This window comes from Callithrix jacchus, chromosome 5 (assembly GCF_049354715.1).
Source record: "Callithrix jacchus isolate 240 chromosome 5, calJac240_pri, whole genome shotgun sequence".
NCBI classification, from domain to species: Eukaryota; Metazoa; Chordata; class Mammalia; order Primates; family Cebidae; genus Callithrix; species Callithrix jacchus.
In genome coordinates, this window is record NC_133506.1 from 76,763,702 (window position 1) to 76,786,294 (window position 22,593).

Sequence of the window (22,593 nt, forward strand, 5' to 3'; positions counted from 1 at the left end):
ATTTTCATTTAAATAGTGTTTCCCTGACTTGAATGATCCCCATGCTGTCATCACAAAGAAAGTGGCTGGGACAAGACCTTGTCAAAGTTCCTCTGCTTCTTGTCCAGGGTGGCACAGGCTGTGTGGGAGCGCTCCAGGTCCCGCATCAGGTCGTCCACCTCTCCCTGGAGCCTCTGCTTGGTTTTCTCCAAGGATGCGCACTTGGAGTTCGCTGTCTCCGTGTTCTCCTCTGCTTCCTGGAGCCTCTGGGCCAGTTTTTTCCTAAGAAAACCATATTTACTATTTTTTTTTTCTGTTGGCAAAGGTGGACTATTTCAGAAGGTAACTGTCAGATGGGAAGAGAAATGAACAGCATGGAAGCGACCGGTGTTTGATGAGATCGAGACCTAGGATTTGGTGAGTGGAAAGGATCCAGGTGTCACCAGGAGATTCCCAAAATGCTTGGTGGCAAAGCAGGTTTCTAAGGAGCCCCCTGGGGAGCTAGGTGGAATGGACGGTTCCCAAGAAGGACAGGGAGACCACCAGAGGGTGGGGGGCACAATCAGAATGTTTTGGACACCACCAAGGCATGGGCAGGGAAGAGAGACTCTCAAGATACAAAGACTCCTGCTCCCTTGGCTTGTGTCCTCAGGTCCCCTCTGCTATTGCAACCCTGGAGCCCCTACTTGGCCTCCTCCAGCTCCTCTGTGCGCTGGATGGCGTCTGTCTCATATTTGGTCCTCCACTGGGCAACCTCAGTGTTGGCCTTGGACAGCGCCCTCTGCAGCTCGGCTTTGCCTTCCTGCTCTTCCTCATACTGTTCCCGAAGCAGGTCACAGTCGTGGCGGGAGGACTGCAGGGCGTGCGCCAGGGCGTTCTTGGCCTGGCAATGACAGTGGTGACAAATTGCAAAAACATTTGACCCTTTTCCAAATTCAAGTATTTATTTTCAGGTAAATATCTTTTCCCCAACTTGAATTATCTCTATGCTGTCTTCACCAATTTTGCCATATTGGCATATCGCCTGGTTTATTTAATTTCTTTTCAAGTGGACTCCTTAATTATCTTTACATATATTTAACAAAAGAGTAAACTGTAACAGGACAGTAAGTGGAAAACCATTGACATTTGCCATAAGCAGAAGGTAACCATAAGAATAAATGCAGTGGAAATAAAGCAATGTTATCACGTCTAGCTGGGTACTGTTGCCTGCTGGGACTCCGTGCCTGGGCTCTACCCTCTATTTCTTAATAGGGTAAATAAGCAAATGCTAAGGAAGTATGGTTCACAAGGAGGCCTTTTCCTTGATATAATCGGAAGGATTGGAACATTAAAAAGGGAATAATTTTCTCACTACTGGATACAATGGTATGGACTGCTGTGATCAGGAGAAGCCTGAAAGCATCTTTTGATGTCACCAGTGGGCTATGTCCCCACACTGGGGACTGCTGATGTGAGCTTCACTGGTTCCACGTCTCGACTTCCTCTTCCTAGGCAGAGAAGACATGCCTAGAGGCCTCTGTCCCTCACTCCCTCCCATGTGCAGGGATGTAAAGGCAACAGTTTAGCTCCGACTATAATGGCCACAAAATGCCCTCTGGTGCCACCATCAAAGAGAGAGTTCTGTCAGCCCACTTCAGTAATTCATACATTTTAATCTTTTTAAAAATGCAGACCAGGCACGGTGGCTCAAATGCCTATAATCCCAACATTTTGGGAGGCCAAGGCAGGTGGATCACCTGAGGTTGGGAGTTCGAGACCAGCCCAACCAACATCGTGAAACCCCATCTCTACCAAATTACAAAATTAGCTGGTGCGGTGGCACATGCCTGTAATCCCAGCTGTTTGAGAGGCTGAGGCAGGAGAATCACTTGAACCCCAGAGGCGGAGGTTGCAGCGAGCTGAGATCATGCCACTGCACTCCAGCCTGGGCGACAAAAGTGAGACTCCATCTCAAAAATAATAATAACAAAATAAATAAAAATGCAACAAAGGACAAACGTTGCCTAAGAAGGAAAACAGCTGTTGCTGTATCCTGGCCGAAGGACAGCCCCACTCCTGCGGTGGCCCTTCTCAGTACTGGTTCAGGCTTGGGTTCTCACCACTTCCCCCTGCCCCCTCATCTACCAAAGTCTTTACCAGAGAACAAAAAGAAGGGAGACAAATATGGCGCTTGTCCTTTTTCAGAAGAGAATGGTGGAGCTTGGGAAAATTCCAAAAGATTACCCTGTAAGTCTTAGCCAGTGTACAGCAACCTCAGAATTTCATTTATGCAGGTTTTTTTTTTTAACTCTTGGACCCCTATTCTGATACTGGAATACACATTGGCAGCACCAAGCACCTACTGTGTGCACTGTTCTATTGGGCACAGAAGGTACAGACCATTCTTGCCCTCCAGGAGTTTACAGATCTGTGGGGAGACATGTATTATAAACACAATATCTAGATATTGAAGTCAAGAAGGTGATGATGTTCATGTTTATGCAGATGTCTCAAGGGTGCTCCCAAAACCATGCTCCCGTTTTTGGAGGAGGGGAGCTTAAAATCTGGTGGTATAGGAGGTGACACAGCAGGAATAAAGAAGAAGAAAGAGGAGGGAATTTCAAGTGGTGGGCATGAACTGCTGGGCAGAATGGTCAAGCGTGTGCAGTGATGGGGAGGAGGTGCCCTTGGCTGGAGAGGAGTTTCTCAGACCACCCTGTGGGGGATAGAGGAGCCCAGGAGACGGAACACCATGGTATGGATCTCTATTCCCGATGAAGGAGATCTAATGCCAAGGTTCTCTAACCTTAAGGAACAGGTTCCCACCATGCTCCAAGGCAGAGAGGAGAAGCAACAGGTTTCTTGACGTACCACTGCTCTGGACCAGCTTCAGGGGTGAAGTGGTCATACTCCCCAGCTTCTCAGGTTCAATCTGACTCTACGTCTTTACCTTGGTTTCTTCTTCCAGTTGCCTCTTAAGCTCCTCCAGCTGCTGGGTGAGGGCCTGCTTGCTTTTGGTCAGCTGTGAAATCAGAGACTCCTTCTCTTCCACTTGGTGACTCAGCTCCCCTACCAAACAGATGTGGCCCCCACGTCAGTGTTACTGGCCACTCTCTCCCGTGGCCCAGCTGCACCCAGAGCCCTGCCCATTCTCACCATTTTGAGTCTGCAGTCTTGCTTTCTGCATGTTCAGATCATGGATCAGCTGTGTCTGTTGCTCGTCCTTGGCTTTGATTTCATTAAATTGGTCTTCTACCGTCCGGCACGTTCTTTCTATGTTACTCTTTAAAAAACAAAAAGTCAGCATGAGTGGGAAAAAATGGATTCCTAGTGCCCAGCATTGAAGTGAACAGTGTGATCATTTAGCTTCTTGTCAGGTAAAATAAAAATAAAAATGCAGAACAAAAAAAAGTAAAAAAAATCATAATTGGCTACGCTCAATGGCTCATGCCTATAATCCCAGCACTTTGGGAGGCCGAGGTGAGCAGAACACCTAAGGTCAGTAGTTCGAGACCAGCCTGGTCAACATGGAGACACCCCACCTCTACTAAAAATACAAAAATTAGCTGGGTGTGGTGGCGGGTGCCTATAATCCAAGCTACTCAGGAGGCTGAGGCAGGAGAATCGCTTCAACTTGGGAGGTGGAGGTTGCAGTGAGCAGAGATCGTAGCATCGTACTCCAGCCTGGGCAACAGACTGAACTGTCTCAAAAATAAAAAGTCATCATCATTTCAGATTTGTGAATGCAGCTCAATCACTGATTGCTTGGAACATCAGCTTTTGGTGGATAAGTATTAATGATTTGTAAACAAACCTTTGAGAAGATTCCACTTCTTTTGTTTTGTTTTGTTTTTTTTAGATGGAGTCTCGCTCTGTTGCCCAGGCTGGAGTGCAGTGGTGTGATCTCAGCTCACTGCAACCTCTGCCTCCCAGGTTCAAGAGATTCTTCTGCTTCACCCTCCAGAGTAGCAGGGACTACAGGCACCCACCACCATGCCCAGCAAATTTTTTTTTTTTTTTTTTTTTTGTATTTTTAGTAGAGACAGTGTTTCACCACGTTAGCCAGGATGGTCTCGATCTCCTGACCTCTTGATCTGCCTGGCTCAGCCTCCCAAAGTGCTGGGAGTACAGGCATGAGCCACCATGCCAGGCCAAGAAGATTCCAATTTAAAGTGGATCCTTGGGATCCTCTTGTAATATAAGTAATTCATGAATACTTACAAGTGATGCCAAGCATGTGAATACTTGCAAGCAGGGTATTCAGATGACTGTTAAGCATTTCATTCAACGGAACAAAAGGTTCCCTATGGTAGAGGTGGTAAGAAGGGATTCACTTGCCCAGCCTCCAGTTGGCCAGGGTTCTTGTGAAGTTTGTTCAGAACCCTTGTGTGTATTGACCTTTCTCTGCTCCTGCTGCTCCGTAAAATAGAAAATAAAATGTATTGAACATATGTTTTCCCTTAGAGTGGGAAGGATGAGATGGCAGTGGAAGGAGCAGGGATACTGATTCCAAGGGAGTCCTGGAGGAGGTTAGGGTCTCTTTGAGGAGATGACGCACAAGCATGGGAGAATCAAAGCGAGGTGACTTGCAAGGAGACCTGTCAAAGGGGACAGCTGAAAAAGCGTAAAGAAACATGAAGTGCTGCCTCCCCTGGACATCAAATTCTCTCTTGAGAACAGAGAGCAGCATAAGGCAATTCTGGAGAGAGGGGGGCTGCAGTGGGGGCTGTTTATAGTCACAGTGCGTAGGGGATGCTGGAGGTTTTTCCCACCCAGTTATCCCTGCAGGCTGGCCTGGCTCTCTGAGAGAGAGGTGTGGGAGGGGTACCTATTCAGACCCAATTTCTTAGAGGAAGGAAGGAAACCAAGAAAGGGAAAAGGGGCAAACAAATGGGAAAGCAGGAAAGAAGGAGAAAAAGAGTCATCACCCGGAGCCAGAGGCTGCAGTCGGGAAGAAGCAGACCCTAAACAGTGACCGCAAGGGGCGCTGTAGAGATCACTCTAGTTCTCTGATCCATATCTCCCTTCCTTTACTGGACAGACGCCCTGACCTTCTGGGAAACCCTCTGTGGGAGGCCCACAGCCCCACTTCTAGGGTCACCACTGCTTCTCCCAGCCCAGCCAAACAACTGCTAGTACAGCTCAGGGCACCCTGTAAGCTGTTAAATGAAGGAACACACATGCTCCACGAGGAATGCTTTGCTTTGAGGTCATGTGCAGAGGTGGCTGTGAAGCTCGTGAAATAAGCTTCAGGGCCCGCATTTGCATGGACCCCAGAGAGTCTGGGAGCTGCAGAAGGTTCAAGGTAGGGAAGAGGAACCATCACAAGCAGAATATATTCTAGAAGACATTTTTGGCAAATGGCCCAAAGAGGCCTCAGGAGAAAAGAACTTGAGTCTTCAAGGTAATCTGTGACTTTTTTGTCTCATTATCAATATTAAGTTTCATGCCTAATTTTCGTAAGTTTGTATACTTTTTCTTTAAGCGCCCCAATCAGCTCTTTGGGATTAGTGGCTCACTAAAGCCTGTAATCCCAGCACTTTGGGAGGCAGAGGTGGGTGGATCACCTGAGGCCAGGAGTTCAAGACCAGCCTGGCCGACATGGTGAAACCCTGTCTCTACCAAAAATACAAAAATTAGCCAGGCATGGTGGCGTGCACCTGTAATCCCAGCTACTCAGGAGGCTGAGGCAGGGGAATCACTTGAACCCGGGAGGCAAAGGTGGCAGTGAGCTGAGATCGCAGCATTGCACTCCAGCCTGGGCAAAAAGAGCAAAACAGTGGTGCCAGATCATTCAATTGTGCTTGAATCAAATGATCTTGATGATATGGTCTGAATGTTGGTGTTCCCCCAAAATTCGTAATTTCTAGTGCAGTGGTGTCGGGAGGTGGGGCTTTTGGGAGGTGATTAGGTTATGGGGGTGGAACCCTCATGAATGAGATTAGTGCCCTAATAACAGAGGCCTGAGAGAACGTGTTCACCCCTTCTACCACATTATGATGCAATGAGAAGGTACCACCTGTGAGGAACAGGCCTTCATCAGACACCGAACTTGCTGGCACTTTGATCTTGGACTTCCCAATGTCTAAAATTGTGAGTGATACATTTCTGTTGTTTATAAATTACCCAGTCTAAAATATTGTGTTACAGCAGCCCAAATGGATAAGACAAAGGACATGAGTAAATGTGAGGAACTGGAAATAGGCAGAAATAGAAAAGAGGGTTTCAGTGTAGAACATGCAGTGCATTTGGAGGGCATGTTCAAACATGCTGGGGGCAGGTGACCATGGCTGCCTTACATTCTCCAAGAGCAGAAGGGTCGGTCAATCAGGTACCTTCGACTTGGAGATAGCCTCGATGTTGCTGGCCATGTCATCGATCTCCATTTTCAGCTCGCTCTTCTCCTTCTCCAGCTTCTGCTTCACCCGCTGCAGGTTGTCAATCTGCTCCCCAAGCTCGGCCACACTGTCTGCGTGCTTCTTCCTCAGCGTGGCCGCCGTGGCTTCATGCTGTAGAGTGGCCTCCTCCAGGTCCCTGCGCATTTTCTGGAACTCAGCCTCCCGCTTCTTGTTCATCTCAATTTGGGCAGAAGTGGCCCCACTGGCTTCTTCCAGCCTCTCGCTGATCTCCTCCAGCTCCCTGGCCAGATCTGAGCGCTGCTTCTCAATCTTGGCTCTAAGTGTGTGTTCTGCTTCAATTTCCTCCTCCAGCTCTTCTATGCGGGCCTGAAAGGGTCATTCTATCAGGAATGTTATGGTAGAGGAGGAGGCAGCCCCCTTTGGGAGGGGCTGGGTGGTGAGGAATTGTGGGTAGGCAGCATAAGGTGGGTGGGTCATTTTGGGTCAGGGGCTTGAAACCAGCATGGCCAACATGGTGAAACCCTGCCTTTACTAAAAATACAAAAATTAGCCAGGTGTAGTGGTGGGCACCTGTAGTGCCAGCTACTCGGGAGGCTGAGGCAGGAGAATCACTTGAACCCAGGAGGTTGCAGTGAATGGAGATTGCTCCACTGCACTCCAGCCTGGGCAACAGAGCAAGACTCCACCTCAAAACACAACAACAACAGAAAATACAATATAATATTAAATTGGTGAAAAAACTTGTAAACAATCTAAGTGTCCATGAATAAGGGAATGCTCCAATCAATAGTGATGGAGGCTTGCTCTAGAGGTCTATGAAGCAGGTAGACACTGACCCACATCTATCATAGATGGCTCTGCAGACCATGTTGCCAAAAGAAAGGAGCAAGTAGGCTGGGTGCAGTGGCTCACACCTGTAATCCCAGCACTTTGGGAGGCCAAGGTGGGTGGATCATGAGGTCAGGAGTTCGAGACCAGCCTGGAAAATATGGTGAAACCCTGTCTCTACTAAAAATACAAAAATTAGGTGTGGTGGCATGCGCCTGTAGTCCCAGCTACTTGGGAGGTTGAGGCAGAAGACTGGCTTGAACCTGAAAGGTGGAGGTTGCAATGAGCCGAGGTCATGCCAGTGCACACCAGCCTGGACAACAGAGTGAGACTCCATCTCAAAAAAAAAAAAAAAAGAAAGGAGCAAGTTGCAGAGTGATACTCTCAGTATGATATTTATGCTACTCTCAGTATGATATTTATGCTATGACTATAAAGAAACAAGAACCTTTTCTGCATGTGTACTGTATATTTTTGGGGGTCTTAAATGTGTACAAAAACACATAGCAAGAGATGCAGAAGGTTGTATATCCAATGGAAACTGGTAATTACTTCTGAGAAGACGGGGAGGACGCTGGGCTTAAGGGTGGTGGTCAAAGCACCCTTATCAAGAATATTTAGCTTTACTGGGCATATTTTGAACCTTTGCAAGGAAGCATGTTTTTGTTACTTAGAACATTTAAATATTATTTTCAAAAAATAAAGAAAAGAACAGGACACCTCTAGCTTTAGCAGAAGGAAAGCAGCAGCTAAAGAAACAAGGGGGGAAGAGCCAGGGGGGCGCTCTTGCAGAGGGATTGTCGTGGTTGGGAAGGTTTTGATGCTTTCACCTGCAGCTCTTTAATCTTCTTTTGAAACTGCAAACTGTGGACTTGTTCATCATCTATTTTGGCTTGTAACTGACTGATTTCAAACTCCTTCCTGCAAATAGATTTTTAAAAAGAGCATGAAATACAAGCCTCTTGGAGAAGGGCGAAAGTTGGCTTTTAGGCTCAGACACAGAGGTAGCAAATGAGATACCGACTTTTTCAGTTTCTCGTCTATTTGCTGCTTGTCATTTTCTAGATCCATAATGGATTCCTGGGTCATTTTCAGGTCTCCTTCCAGCTTCCTCTTCATCCTTTCCAGGTCTGCCCGCAGTTTCTTCTCCTGTTCCAAGGAACCCTCAAGCTGAGAAGAAGACACACAATTAGAAAATGAAGACCCTGCTGTGGAAGTGTTTGCACCTTTTATCTGGTGCAGCCAGACACATGGCCTGGAACTTTCTGGGGCTCCTGGAGGGTGCTGGCTGCAAGCCTCTCGCCCCAGGAGGAAAAAGTCTTGCCCCTAGATCCCCTATCTTCTGTCTACCAAAAAAGGCTACCCAGGGAAGGGCTGGGTCCCTCAGGGGCCTCCCGATGCCTTTTTCAGCTGATTGCCACTTGGCCTGGCCCAGACCATGTTCCCTGTAGGGGTATGGAACCTATAGGAGCACACTCTTAATGGGGGCTTCTGTGGACAGCACTGTGAAGGTCTATGCCATACACCATTGTGCCTTCCCTGCTTATATGTATTATGCAACCATGGGAGGCAAGGAATTTGTGTGCGCACACACACACACATGCACACGTGGAACAGGGAACAGGGGTGTAGAGGAGGAACACGCCCACCCTGGGCTCAGAAAAATTAAAGATATCTAGAAAATAATCTCTAGCCACAATAGCCAGTAAAATCGGAACACTTCAAACTTGCCTCTTACATCTCTAAGAACAATAATGTAATGTGACGGGGCGGAAATATTCATTTTCATGGCCACAGATGGAACCATCTTTAATAACATTACAACAGGATTGGAGGGTTTACAACCCAAAGGACCTACAAGCAGATGCTAATAATAACAATAACGATGATGATAATATTAGCAGCTGTGTTTTACTGAACACTTTCTATGTGCTGAGCTTTCTGTGAAAACCCTCTGAGATGGAGCCATCTACATCGCCATTTCACAAGGCATGAACTGAGGCTTTGCAAGGATAAGCAGCTTGCTCAGTACCCCAAACTCCTTCAGGGTCAGGGTGGGGCTGATTCTAGAGTCTGACCTCTCAAGCCCTGCATTCTAGTTAGACCGTCTCTTGCCTGTGCTTTACAAGCAGTAAATACTAAAGCATCGTAGTAAAATATCCTCACATCATCTGTTTGCTGTTCGAGCTTGGTATTGATTTTGATTAGACCGTTGACTTTATCTTCTTCAACCTGAAGATCATCCAGTGTTTGCTGATGGGCTTCCTGCAGAGATTTCTTTTCTTTGGTCAATTTGGAAATGTTTTCTTCAAGTGCTGTCATTTCTTCGGAAAGATTCTTTACCTAGGATAATATCAACAGCAATTTAATATCGAAACGATTAAGCCAGAAGCTTCCACCAACAAAAGCTGTTGCTTCTTTGTTCATTTTCCCTCTTTTTTACCTCCTGGAATTGACAACCTCTCCATTCTTTATCTTCCTTTATGGTCTATCACAGTGCCTCAAACTCTCCCATTAGGATTATTTCTTTAAGGAGGGCATTATATTTTACAAGGAAGGCAGTGTTAAAATGCAAATGTGCTACCTTTGAAGGGTAATACATCAATCTATATTTGCTCATAATATGCCTGTGGAAATGTGTTTATTAGGTTGGCTGATTAGGATTTAGAATGAGGCAGGAAGGGGAAGGAGAGGCATGAAGTGCTATGCAAGACAATTCAGAACGGGAGTGCTGTTTTATCAGGAAGCAGGAGGCAGGCACCAAACGTGGAGCTTGAAGGCATTCAGTGGAAACTTTTTCCATGTCCAACCGGCTTCCGGTTGCTAACTTCTGATCTATGGACTGAATCTGGCCATATTTTCTTTTCTTTTCTTTTTCTTTTTCTTTTTTTTTTGAGACAGAGTCTCACTCTGTTGCCCAGGCTGGAGTGCAGTGGCGAGATCTTGGCTCACTGCAACCTCCGCCTCCCAGGTTCAAGCAATTCTCCCTACCTCAGCCTCCCAAGGCTGGGACGGCAGGCACGTGCCACCATGGCCAGCTAAGTTTTGTATTTTTAGTAGAGACAGGGTTTCACCATGTTGGCCAGGGTGGTCTCCATCTCTTGATCTCGTAATCTGCCTGCCTTGGCCTCCCAAAGTGCTGGGATTACAGGCGTAAGCCACCACACATGGCCCTTCTAGCCATATTTTCTTTAGTCTACATAGTAGTTTACAGTTTAAAAATGTTATAAACATTGAAAAAAAATGAGATTTCACATAAAACTTGGATTTCTGGCTTCTCATGGGAAACCAGAAACTCTGACTTCTGGGAAATGCTGGATTCCCATCCTCCCCGACAACAGTTGGCTGGGGCTGAGTCATGGCTGCCACCTGTGGATGGGGCAAGAGCACCTCAGTTTGCCACAGTCCCCAGTGCTCCCAAGTGTCTCTTTCCATTACTCCCAGTGTCTATCCAGCACTGACTCTGAGTGTCCACTTCCATTGTCATATTACACTCAGCAGGTCGCATCCCTTAGCCCACCTCATGGGCAATCCATTATGATAGGAATCATGTCAGTGACTGCATATATTGGTTCAAATGTCTGTTGTTGTGTGTGTATGATTGTTGTCTACATAAATGCTATCATGCTACATATTTCATTTTCTTACATTTTCCTAGCAGTAGGGTGTTAATATTTGCTGTGCACAACCCATCCCTGGTGTGTATCTACTACATTTTTTTTTTTTTTTGAGATGAAAAAAATTTGTCACCCAGGCTGGAGTGCAGTGGCACAATCTTGGCTCACTGCAATCTCTGCCTCCTGGGTTCAAGCAATTATCTGCCTCAGCCTACTGAGTAGCTGGGATTGCAGGTACCCACCACCAGCCCTGGCTAATTTTTGTATTTTTTGTAGAGACGGGCTTTCGCCATCTTGGCCAGGCTAGTCTTGAACTCCTGACTTCACGATCCACCCACCTCAGCCTCCCAAATTGTTGGGATTACAGGTGTGAACCACCATGCCCACTACATTTTACCTCTCTGTTTTCCCTGTGGTGGACCCTGGCACTGCCTCAAGCTGTCTCCCACAAGTAATGTCACTGCAAACACCCCGGGACAAGTCCCCTTGTGGACTGGTGGAAGAATTCCTTGATCTATACACCCAGGAGCAGATTACTGGGTCATCAGTTATCTGGATTCTTAATTTGACTAAGTAATTCCAAATGACTTTCCCAAAGGCTACATCAGCCTCTGTCCCACTGGTACACCCTCCTGTCAGCCAGTCCTTGGTGTTATCCAGTCTTCTGCCTCCTTCACTGTCTGTCTGGCCCCTGTAGGTCTTCATGTTTGCAATCCCTGTGCTTGGTGCTATGGAAAATGAAGAAGAATATGAAACAGTCCTTCCTCTCAAAGAAATGCTGTAAGTTTGTGATACAGCCAGGGAGGGCTGGGAAGAGCCTATGGGGCCTGTAATCCCAGCACTTTGGGAGCCTGAGGCAGGTGGATCACCTGAGGTCAGGAGTTCGAAAACAGCTTGGCCAACATGGTGAAACCCCCATCTCTACTAAAAATACAAAAATTAGCTGGGCATGGTGGTGCACATGCCTGTAATCCCAGCTACTCAGGAGGCTGAGGCAGGAGAATTGCTTGAACCCGGGAGGCAGAGGTTGCAGTGAGCTGAGATCACGCCACTATATTCAGCATGGGTGACGGAACAAGAATCCGTCTCAAAAAAAGTAAAAGCCTATCAGATAGAAAAGATGGCAGAGAACAGAACTTGCTGGGACTTAACTACCCTTCTCCTTGACTCTGGTATCTCATTTCCGGGCAATGTTGTATTGACGGGCTTCTAGGCCACCCTTTCTCCTCCTTACAGAGAGAGTGGAGTCTGGTCGAGACACAGCGGGGTCCTTGGGGTTTGCACACCTTGTTCTCTGTGGCATGCTTCTCCTTTTCAACTTTGGTCAGCGTCAGCTCCAGGTCATCAATGTCTCTCTTGAGAGAGGAGCATTTATCTTCCAGATTCCTCTTCTTGGCAACCAGTTCAGAATTCATCTCCTCCTCCTCTTCCAGTCTCTCGGTCAGCTCCTTGACTTTTGCTTCCAGTTGGATCTTGCTTTTGATGAGTCCTTCACACCGTTCCTCAGCGTCCATCAGATTTTCTGTTTCCTGAAAGAACCAGGTCATTTTACGTTTTGGTTGGCCTCTTGGAAAACACTACAAAGAAAGGGATCACCCTCTACGAGCCCATTATCTACACCTAAGCCAAGAAATGGGTCATGTACACACATGCACGCACAGGTGCACACACTGCACACACGCGTACATACACTTAGATATCACCCCATTCACACTTTTTCTGTAGTCCAGGCTGGAGTGTAGTGGTGCAAGGATAGCCCACTGCAGCCTCACACTCCTGTGCTCAAGCAATCCTTCCACCTCAGCCTCCCAAGTGGCTGGAACTACAAGGGATGTGCCACCATGCCCGTCTATTTTTTTAAATTGTACAGATGGGGTCTCAATGTGTTGCCCAGGCTTGTCTCAAAATTTCAACCTCAAGTGATCCTCCTGCCTCAGCCTCCCAAAGTGCTGGGACTACAAGTGTGAGCCACTGTGCCTGGCCTCACTTATAATAATTTCAGAGGAGTTCATGAAGTTACAAGTTCATTTTAAAGAATGAAGCTTTGGCTGGGTGGAGTGGCTCACACCTGTAATCCCAGCATTTTAGGAGGCCGAGGCGGGCAGATCATGAGGTCAGGAGTTTGAGACCAGTCTGGCCAACATAGTGAAACCTCGTCTCAACAAAAAATTCAAAAAATTAGCTGGGTGTGGTGGTGTATGCCTGTAATCCTAGCTACTCAGGAGGCTGAGGCAGAATAATCGTGTCAACCTGGGAGGCAGAGGTTACAGTGAGCCAAAACAACTCCACTGCACTCCAGCCTAGGTGACACTGCGAGACTCCACCTCAAAAAAAAAAAAAAAAAGAAATGAAAACGAAGGCTCTAGAAATTTACTAAATTCAAACAGCTGGTCATCTCACTCTTCCTGCTACCACCAGTTGGAAAATGACTCGTCTACTCTCAGTTATCTCAAGCTGACAAAGTGTTTTCAAAACATTACTATCTTTTAGCTTTAATTAAAAATTGTTTTAAATGTATGTATTTATTTATTTTCTAAAGATAAGGTCTCACTAAGTTGTCCAGGCTGGTCTCAAACTCCTGACCTCAAGTAATTCTCCTGCCCTGGCTTCTCAAAGTGTTGGGATTACAGGCATAAGCCACCGCGCCTGGTCCTTTCAATGAAAAAGTTCCGCCTATGTCTCCTTAGCTGTGTCTCCTTGAACCACAGAACCGATAATTAAAAACACCCAAGAATTCATGATTGAGTCCATATGTCCCAGAAGACCCTGCAGTGGGTCTCTTGGACAGACCAAGATCGGCTACTTCTGTTATAACTGGGCTATATCTTCCCATATGAGAAGTTTTTTGTTGTTGTTGCGTTGTTTTTTTTTTGAGATGGAACCTTTTCTGTTGCCCAGGCTGGAGTGCAGTGGTGTGATCCTGGCTCACTGCAACCTCCGCCTCCCAGGTTCAAGCAATTCTCCCACCTCATCCTCCTGAGTAGCTGGGATTACAGGCACGCGCAACCATGCCCGGCTAATTTTTGTGTTTTTAGTAGAGACGGGGTTTCACCAAGTTGGTCAGACTGGTCTCGAACTCCTGACCTTGTGATCCACCCACCTTGGCCTCCCAAAGTGCTGGGATTACAGACCTGAGCCACTGGGCCCAGCCAAATGAGAGTATTTTAAGATACATGCTGCAAGGTAATGTATGGAGGAGACTGGCAGGCACCCGTGCTAATGTTTACTGAACATCATAAACATGAGCTGTGTGCTAGGCATTTTACAGGCATTAACCGTTCTGATTCTTCAACAGCTAGATGAGGTGAGTAGGTGACTATGCCCATCTTACAGATGAGGCAGTGGAAGCACAAAGAGGATACATAGCTCTTCTGAGGTCATGCATGGAACATCTGGGATAGAAACCCAGTTATCTGGTTCCAAGAACTGTTCTCTTGCCCACGGTACTCCTAATAACTCACTAGAAAGTGCTCCTAATAACTCACTTTACTGATGGGGAAAGTGAAAAGGGGAGCAGAAAATGTTCTGCGTATAAAACGAAAGGTAAAAGTATTTGAGGGTTAATTATAAAGGGGAACTCATAGGCTGGGAGCAGTGGCTCATGCCTGTAACCCCAGCACTTTGGGAGGCCGAGGTGGGCAGACCACAATGTTAAGAGATTGAGACCAGCCTGGTCAACATGGTGAAACCTCGTCTCTACTAAAAATACAAAAATTAGCTGGGCGTGGTGGCTTGCATCTGTAATCCCAGCTACTTGGGAGGCTGAGGCAGGAGAATTGCTTGAACCCAGGAGATGGAGGTTGCAGTGAGCCAAGATCATGCCACTACACTCCAGCCTGGTAACAGAGCAAGACTCAGTCTCAAAAAAAAAAAAAAAAAAGGGAAAATTAGAAATTGTTTCACTCTGTGAAAGAGACATGTATACTGCCCATTTCTTTGATAAGACTATGTATGTTTAAAGCACTTTTTTTTTAGACAGGGGTCTCACTGTGTTGTCCAGCCTGGGGTGCAGTGACGTGGTCTCGGCTCACTGCAGCCTCGACCCCCCGAGCTCAGGTGATCCTTGCACTTCAGCCTTGTGAGTGTCTGGGACTACAGGCATGCACCACCATGCCTGGCTAGGTTTTCTAATTTTTTGTAGAGATGGGGTTTGCCATGATACCCAGACTGATCTTGAACTCCTGGGCTCAAGTGATTCTCCCACCTCAGCCTCCCAAAGTGCTGGGCTTACAGGCATGAGCAACTACACCTGGCCTAAAGCACCTTTTACATATTATTTTAAATAAAATATGGAAAATTACTCTTGCTACTTTGAATTGGGTTAATTTTGATGTTTTATTTTGATTTTTATTGATTTTTAAAAGGTGTGGTGCATATGTAAGAGAAACATATATATCCCTCATGCCCATAGCAAAATACATCTAACTCCGCGATGACGGGGAGAAATCAGGGAGAGCGCAAATTTACTTTGCAGACGTGATTTCTGGCACTCACTGCTTTGGCTAAGCCTGGGACCAGGCATCCTTTTATGAGCAGGGTGGTGCTGCAATACTCAATATGACCACTGGGTGGCACCACCGTCTCTCGAATAGACACCTGATGGGGGCCTCAATATTCCTCCCCCTTTTTTGTCCTCCAGAGTCTGTGTCTCGCATTGTCAGGTAGAAGGTACTTACAGACTGGACTTGCAATTGAAGATCATTCTTCTCCTGCAGCAGGGAGACCATTTTCTCCTCCAGCTCTTTCCTGCGCGCCTCGGATCGGGCCAGTTCTTCCTTAGCCTTCTCGAAATCTTCCTTCATGGTGGCCATCTCCTTCTCGGCCTCTGCACTCTTCAGCAGGGGCTTGATTTTGAAGAACAGGTTCATCCAGGGCCAGTGCTTGACATTCATAAAAGAGCGGATGTTGTACTGGATGCAGAAGATGGAGTCCCTGTACACCCGTTAGGACTTGAATCAATAAACCCAGCAAAGTCTGGTCTCTGCACCCGCGACCTGTCCCCACCGGCCCCATCCTCCATCCTTCCCGGTTAGGTGTGAAGGAGGTGCAGCCAAGTTTGGCAGATCCTCTGGATCTACAGTAGGTCGGCAAATGCGGAGCAGAGGAAATGGCACGTGCAGAGGTTGGAAGGTAGGAGAGGGCATGGGGCCACCTGTGGGCTCCTGGTCACCTGGCTGCCCCTTCCACCACCCTACTGAGAGTGCCCTGCCTGGGGGTGTCAGTGGGCTTCTAATGCTTAATGCAAGGAATAGCTTTCACTCCTATTTTATTGGGTCTTTCTCCCCATTGAATGTTTTAATCAGCTCTCAACTTTTAAACTTTCTCTGCCTTAGATTCCATCAACATTTTTCCTGTTTCATTGTGTTGCCATATGGGGCCCCTCTTCCTGCTGAAGAAATCCAGGACTTGTCCTTGGTCATCTTCCAGTCTCTTGCCCTAGTAGAGTTGATCTGTCTTCCTAATTCCTTCCTTCCTTCCTTCCTTCCTTCCTTCCTTCCTTCCTTCCTTCCTTCCTTCCTTCCTTCCCTCCCTCTCCCTCCCTCCCTTCCTTTCTTCCCTCCTTCCCTTTCTCTCTCCCTCCCTCCTTCCCTCCCTCCCACCCTTCCTCCCTCCCTCCCTCCCTCTCTCTTTTTCCTTCTCTCTTTCTTTCTTTCTGACGGCGACAGTTTTTTCTTTTCTTTTCTTTTTTTTTGAGACAAAGACTTCCTCTGTTGCCCAGGCTGGACTGTAGTGGTGCAATCTCGGCTCACTGCAACCTCTGCCTCCAGGTTCTCCTGCCTCAGCCTCTCAAGTATTTGAGATTACAGGCACCTACCACCATGCCCAGCTAATTTTTGTATTTTTAGTAGACATGGGGTTTCACCATGTTGGCCAGACTGGTCTCAAACTCCCGACCTCAGGTGATCCACCCGCCTCAGCCTCCCAAAGTGCTAGGCTTACAGGCATGAGCCACTGTGCCTGGCCTGAATTCCTAAATTCTACTGCTGTTTACATCCCAGTGTCACCTACATGATCTCCTCCCCTTCACCCTCCACAGCTTTGTTTGTATAGCTTATGGATTCCTGACGACTGGCTTCTCTTTCCCTTCTTGAGATATTTTGTTGTTGTTAGACGGAGTCTCACTTTTTCGCCAGGCTGGAGTGCAATGGCATGATCTTGGCTCACTGCAAACTTCGCCTCTTGGGTTCAAGCGATTCTCCTGCCTCAGCCTCCCAAGTAGCTGGGACTACAGGTGCGTGCCACCACATCTGCTGATTTTTATATTTTTAGTGGAGACAGGGTTTCACCATGTTGGCCAGGATGGTCTCGATCTCTTGACCTCATGATCCACCCACCTCGGCCTCCCAAAGTGCTGGGATTACAGGCATGAGCCACTGTGCCCAGTCAAGATTCTTTTCATCTCTGTGCTGGCTTCCATTTGCTTCACTAGGCTCTATCCCTGGGAGTGATTCCTGGTGCATAGGTGATGGCAGTCCATTATGGCTGACAGTCAGTCACACAGGGATGAGGGAACCAGGGAGAACAGGCTCCCACCCACACCCCCTCTCCCTGCAATCCCTGCAGACGTCCAGTCATCAATGCTGCTATTCCTTCTCTTGAATTATTAAAGGAAGAAGACTTAAGCATTCCTTTAATCCATGCCCTTGTCGCTCACCCATCAACCATGTTCTGCTTCAGGTCCTGGGCATCCCTTTTTGTCATCCCTTATTTGGACTTCTACCTTTATAGCCTTCTGTTCACTCTCCTCCTAGAGTGACCCAGTCCTACCCCTCCTCTCTTCACACACCTTCTACAGCTCTCCATCAATGGCAGTATGCAGCCTGGGTTTCTGACTGTGACAATGGGGACCTTCCCTGCCCGCTTCTTGCTCTCTATTCCAGTGACAGCCACCTGCTAGTTGGGCTTCCTCCCAGACCACCCATTCTCAGGTTATGCAGGGCTTGCTTCAGAAAGTGCTTTCTTCAGCCGGGCGCCGTGGCTCACACCTGTAATCCCAGAACTTTGGGAGGCCGAAGTGGGTGGATCACAGGGTCAGGAGATTGAGACCAGCCTGGCCAACATGGTGAAATCCCATCTTTACTAAAAATACAAAAATTAGCTAGGCCTGGTAGCATGCTCCTGTAGTCCCAGCTACTCGGGAGGCTGAGGCAGGAGAATCACTTGAACCTGGGAGGCAGAGGTTGTAGTGAGCCAAGATTGCACCATTGCACTCCACCCTGGCAACAGAGCAAGACTCCGTCTCAAAAACAAAACAAAACAAATTAGCCAGGCATGGTGGTGCATGCCTGTAATCCTAGCTACTAGAGAGGCTGATCCAGGAGAATTGCTTGAACTCAGAAAGTGGAGGTTGCAGTGAGCTGAGACTGTGCCACTGCACTCCAGCCTGGATGATAGAGCAAGACTCTGTCTCAAAAAAAGAAAGAAAGAGAGAGAAAAGAAGAAGGAAGGAAGGAAAGGAAGGGGAGAGGGAAAGAAAGAATAAAAAGAAAGTGCTTTCTTCTTGCTGACACCTTCATGCCAACTCCAACCCCTCAACCAGGCTGGGGGCTTCTTCTTGCTGGTTCCCCCTCCCCCTCACCAGACCTTGAACATTGCGCTTGTCAGTCATTAAAACCAGCTATGCATGTGTCTGCTTCCCACTTCTCTGTGACCCCATGGGGGCAGGGTTCACTTCTGTATCTCCAGTGCCATGCAGAGCTCCCAGCCTAGGATTGCCACTCACTAGATGTGCATTAAACAGATGAACAGAGCAAGAGCAAGCACATGGAGATCCAAGACGAAAAGCAGGAAGCGACAATCAGCTGCTAAGCAGGGAAGGCAGGATAAGGGGGAGGTGAGGGTCTGCATCACCTCCTCTCCATCATCTTCTTGAACTCCACCCGCATCAGGTACCCCCTGCACACGGCCTGCGTGCGTGTCATTAGTGTCACCAGCTTCTCATCTCTCATCTCCTCCAAAAGCCCCAGGAGCCCAGCTTTGAAAAACACCTGCATTAAAAGACAGAGGAGCCTTGCTTTTTCCTCAGCAGGTGTTCAACCGGGCCCTTGAGGGGGCCTGTTTCTGCCCAACTCTGAGCCTCAACCCTCACAGCACTGCGGGGACAGCAATTCTGTTTCCAGGACTCACTTCTCGGCAGCTCTGGTCTCCTCCGTGGCCCCTTCTGGGCAGTGAGGCAGACCGGAGTCTGTTCCAGGTCAGGGGTGGTGGCTCATGCCTGTAATCCCAGCACTTTGGGAAGCCAAGGTGGGCAGATCATTTGAGGTCAGGAGTTCGTGACCAGCCTGGCCAACATGCTGAAACCCTGGCTCTACTAAAAATACAAAAGTTAGCCGGGCGTGATGGCGTGCGCCTGTAATCCCAGATACTCAGGAGGCTGATCCAGGAGAATCACTTGAGCCCAGAAGGTGGAGGTTGCAGTGAGCCGAGATGGCGCCATTGCACTCCAGCCAGGGTGACAGTGAGACTCTGTCTCAAAAAAAAATGTTTGTTCCAGGCCTCACCAACCCACAGAGACCAGTTGTGAGAGAACTCACGTACAGGAAGCAAAGATGAGTCCAGAAAGAAACCACGGGATGCAACTGTGCCCAGACCAGAGAGATTCACAGATGTGTCGGCTTCACCCTCTTCCTCTGTCCATCTGGGAAGGCTGGCCCCACCCTCAGGCCCACTTCATCCATTGCCCCCATCACATTCCAGTGAACCAAAGCACCCTCTGGGGCCAGCAGGCTCTTCCTTGGTGGGGATCCCCAGCCTGCCCCTTTCTGAGGCATACAGCTTTGGAGACAGGCCAGGATTTGAAGCCAGCCTCTGCCACTCACTATCTATCCATGTGACCTTGAGCAAGTTTCTCGGCCTCCCAAGAACCTGATGAGTAAAGACCACCCCTACCATCATCACTCCTCAGTGGTTAGTGAGGGGAGTCGGTGAAGCATGTACAGGACGCTTCTCACAGGACTGATACTCATGTGCTCAATAACCGGCAGCTAGTTTATTTGTTTTTTGGTTTTTGCTTTTTGAGACAGGGTTTCGCTCTGTTGCCCAGGCGGGAGTGCAGTCATGTGACCAAGCTCACTGCAGCCTCCGTCTCCCGGCCTCAAGCAATCCTGCTTCGGCCTCCCAAAAGCACTAGGATTACAGGCGTGAGCCACTTCGCCTCGCCTGGTAGCTGGCTGATTGCTTACAGTCTTTCCCCTCAAGGCCTCTCTGTCCCAGGAGTCCTCTCTACGTTTTCCTCTCTCTCTGGCTCTTTCTTGCCTCTGGAGCACTAGAGTTTTCCATTGGCTTTTCCTGTCCTTGCTCCATGGTGGGGCTTAGGCTTCTAATCTAAGCTTCCAGCCACTTACAAACCAACAGGAGATAAGCTCATTGTACTGAGACACAGAGCATTTACCTGGGCAACTGGGTGAGGATGGTCAGGGGTACCACAAGGGGAAGGGGACCCTTTCTCTCATCAACGAACAAGCAGCCCAGGGCTATGGGCTTACTAGGGAAGTCCCGGCTTCGTCTGTTCTCACCTTGGTGTGGCCGAACTTGAACTGTTCCCTGTCCACATCGATGGAGTTCAGGAGCTTCTCCGAGGCGTTTTTGCTGTCAATGAACTGCCCTTCAGGGATGGCACTGGCATTGAGGATCCGGTACCTGAGGGGAGAGAGCATTTCTCGAATGGCTTCCAGTCCCCTGAAAGCCTTCAGAGCTGAGACCAGGTCTTCTAGAACCTTCTCCTGCTCCAGTCTCAGGAGGAAGTGGAATGTTGTACAGCTGGTCTGGGAGATGGTAACAGCGAGGGGCTGATTCTAGGCCAGGGGGCCATGGTGGGTAGGAGAGAGGCATGAAGGAAGGAAACCCTGCTGAGTGCATGGTGGGAAGTTTGCTTTCAGAGGAAATGGTTCTTATCTGGCTGAAAAGAGCCTTGAAATAAACTGTGACCTGCAGACCTTGGTTCTCCTACTTCTGGAAGGTCCTCTCCTGTCTTCCATCCTGGACAAGGCCTGGACTTGTGGGCCCAGTTGGCGGCTCAGAGGAGAGTTGGTCTAGACCCCGTGGGCCTCAGCTGGGGGTGATTTGGCAGTGTCTAGGGAGTTTTGATTGTCACAGATCAGCGGGGAGGGGTGTGGTTTGCTACCACATCTCTGAGTAGAGGGTAGGGTTACTGCTAAAATCCTCCCACACCCAGCACAGCCTCTACCATAAAGGACCATCTAGCTTGTATGTCCACAGTGTGGAAGTTGAGACATCCTGGCCTAGAGTCACAATCACGCTAGAGAGTCTGGGCTCTGAATCTGGAAACACTTGGGCTGGCCAACACTCATGGTGGGCATGGGATCAGTTCCTCCAGCATGAGATGAAGCCCATGGAAACTCTGGGAGGCTTGGGAGCTCACCAAATACTCGGGCCGATGAGTGTCTTTGGGGAAAGCAAAAGGTGCCCTTGGAAGGAGAGAGAGAACCTACCGCTGCTTGAAGTCAGCATAGAGGATCCGGCTGGGGAATCCCTTCCTGCAAATCCGGATGCCCTCGAGGACACCGTTACAGCGCAGCTGGTGCATGACCAAGTAGTGGTCCATCACACCTGGAGAGAGAACATTCCGGGGGTATGCCTGTGACGCCTCCATTTGTCGTTGAAGGTCTGAGGCACCATGAGAGCCTCCAACACACCCACACTTGAGTGGGAGAGTCAGTGCCAGCCCCAAGGTTGAGGGCTGGGGGTGGCTGGAGCCCGGTTGCGGGTCCTGCAGTAGAAATAACCCCAACCTCTTAGGAGATGCTAGCACCCCGTAACCATGGCAATAAGAACCACAGCATTGCGCTCTTTCTGTCCTCAGCCCTGACTCTGTAGCTAGGTTGCAAGGCGGGGCAGAGTGAGTGTGGGGTGCACTTGGGCTTCCTGTGGGATAACTTGAGATGCCCTCTTGGGTCTACACAAGGATGGGGATGGAAAATCTGCAGGCTGCGGCTACAGAAGAGTAACCCAGTAAAGAAGAAGAGGCTGGCTGGGCACAATGGCTCACACCTGTAATCTCAGCACTTTGGGAGGTTGAGGTGGGTGGATTGCCTGAAGTCAGGAGTTTGAGACCAGCCTGGCCAATATGGCAAAAGCCAATCTCTACTGAAAATACAAAAAAATATATATAGCCAGGTAAGGTGGTGGGCATCTGTAATCCCAGCTACTCAGGAGGCTGAGGCAGGAACATGGCTTGAACCCAGGAGGTGCAGGTTGCAGTGAGCCGAGATCGTGTCACTGCACTCCAGCCTGGGCAACAAGAGCAAAAGTCTGTTTCAAAAAAAAAAGAAGAAGAAGAAGGAGAAGAGGAGGAGGAGGAGGAGGAAGAGGAAGGAGGAGAAGGAGAAGGAGAAGAAGAAAGACGAAAAAAAAGAAGAAGAAGAAAGAAGAAGAAGAAAGAAGAAGAAGAAGGAGAAGAGGAGGAGGAGGAAGAGGAAGAGGAAGAAGGAGAAGGAGAAGAAGAAAGAAGAAGAAAAAGAAGAAGAGGAGGAAGAGAAGGAGAAGAAGGAGGAGAAGAGAAGAAAGAAGAGGAGGCTGTGGGAGGGGACAGAGAGGGTTGAAGGCAGGGCGGCGGTCATCTGCTGACCACTAAGCCCCTGCTCTAGGAATTAGGGGAGAAATGGAGTTGGGCTGGAAGGAGAGGAGCCAGAGGGGCAAGCCCCCTGGGGAGGTAACATGGTTACTCATGGTAACCAGCCTGGGTCAGGCACAAATCAAACTGGGATGGAGAAATTCTGTCTTGGGGTTTCATGGAGGGTTAGAGGAGAGGGGCTATTGCAACCTGATGGCTTCTTTTTATGGACTTCCTAAGTTGCTGGGGAGGGGGG

General features: G+C 48.5%; 1 protein-coding gene across 1 annotated transcript in view; it reads right to left on the reverse strand.

Moving 5' to 3' along the window:
• Positions 1-22,593, reverse strand: part of MYH13 (myosin heavy chain 13) — a 71,210-nt gene that overhangs the window by 12,576 nt on the left and 36,041 nt on the right. The window contains exons 19-31 of the mRNA XM_078373036.1: positions 21,217-21,334; positions 20,281-20,404; positions 18,617-18,753; positions 15,442-15,697; positions 12,052-12,294; positions 9,315-9,491; positions 8,173-8,318; positions 7,979-8,069; positions 6,297-6,686; positions 3,118-3,244; positions 2,912-3,030; positions 666-862; positions 78-261 (exon numbers count right to left, since the gene is read on the reverse strand). Of these exons, the coding sequence (XP_078229162.1) occupies positions 78-261; positions 666-862; positions 2,912-3,030; positions 3,118-3,244; positions 6,297-6,686; positions 7,979-8,069; positions 8,173-8,318; positions 9,315-9,491; positions 12,052-12,294; positions 15,442-15,697; positions 18,617-18,753; positions 20,281-20,404; positions 21,217-21,334 (2,309 nt within the window). The remainder of the gene's footprint in view (positions 1-77; positions 262-665; positions 863-2,911; positions 3,031-3,117; positions 3,245-6,296; positions 6,687-7,978; positions 8,070-8,172; positions 8,319-9,314; positions 9,492-12,051; positions 12,295-15,441; positions 15,698-18,616; positions 18,754-20,280; positions 20,405-21,216; positions 21,335-22,593) is intronic.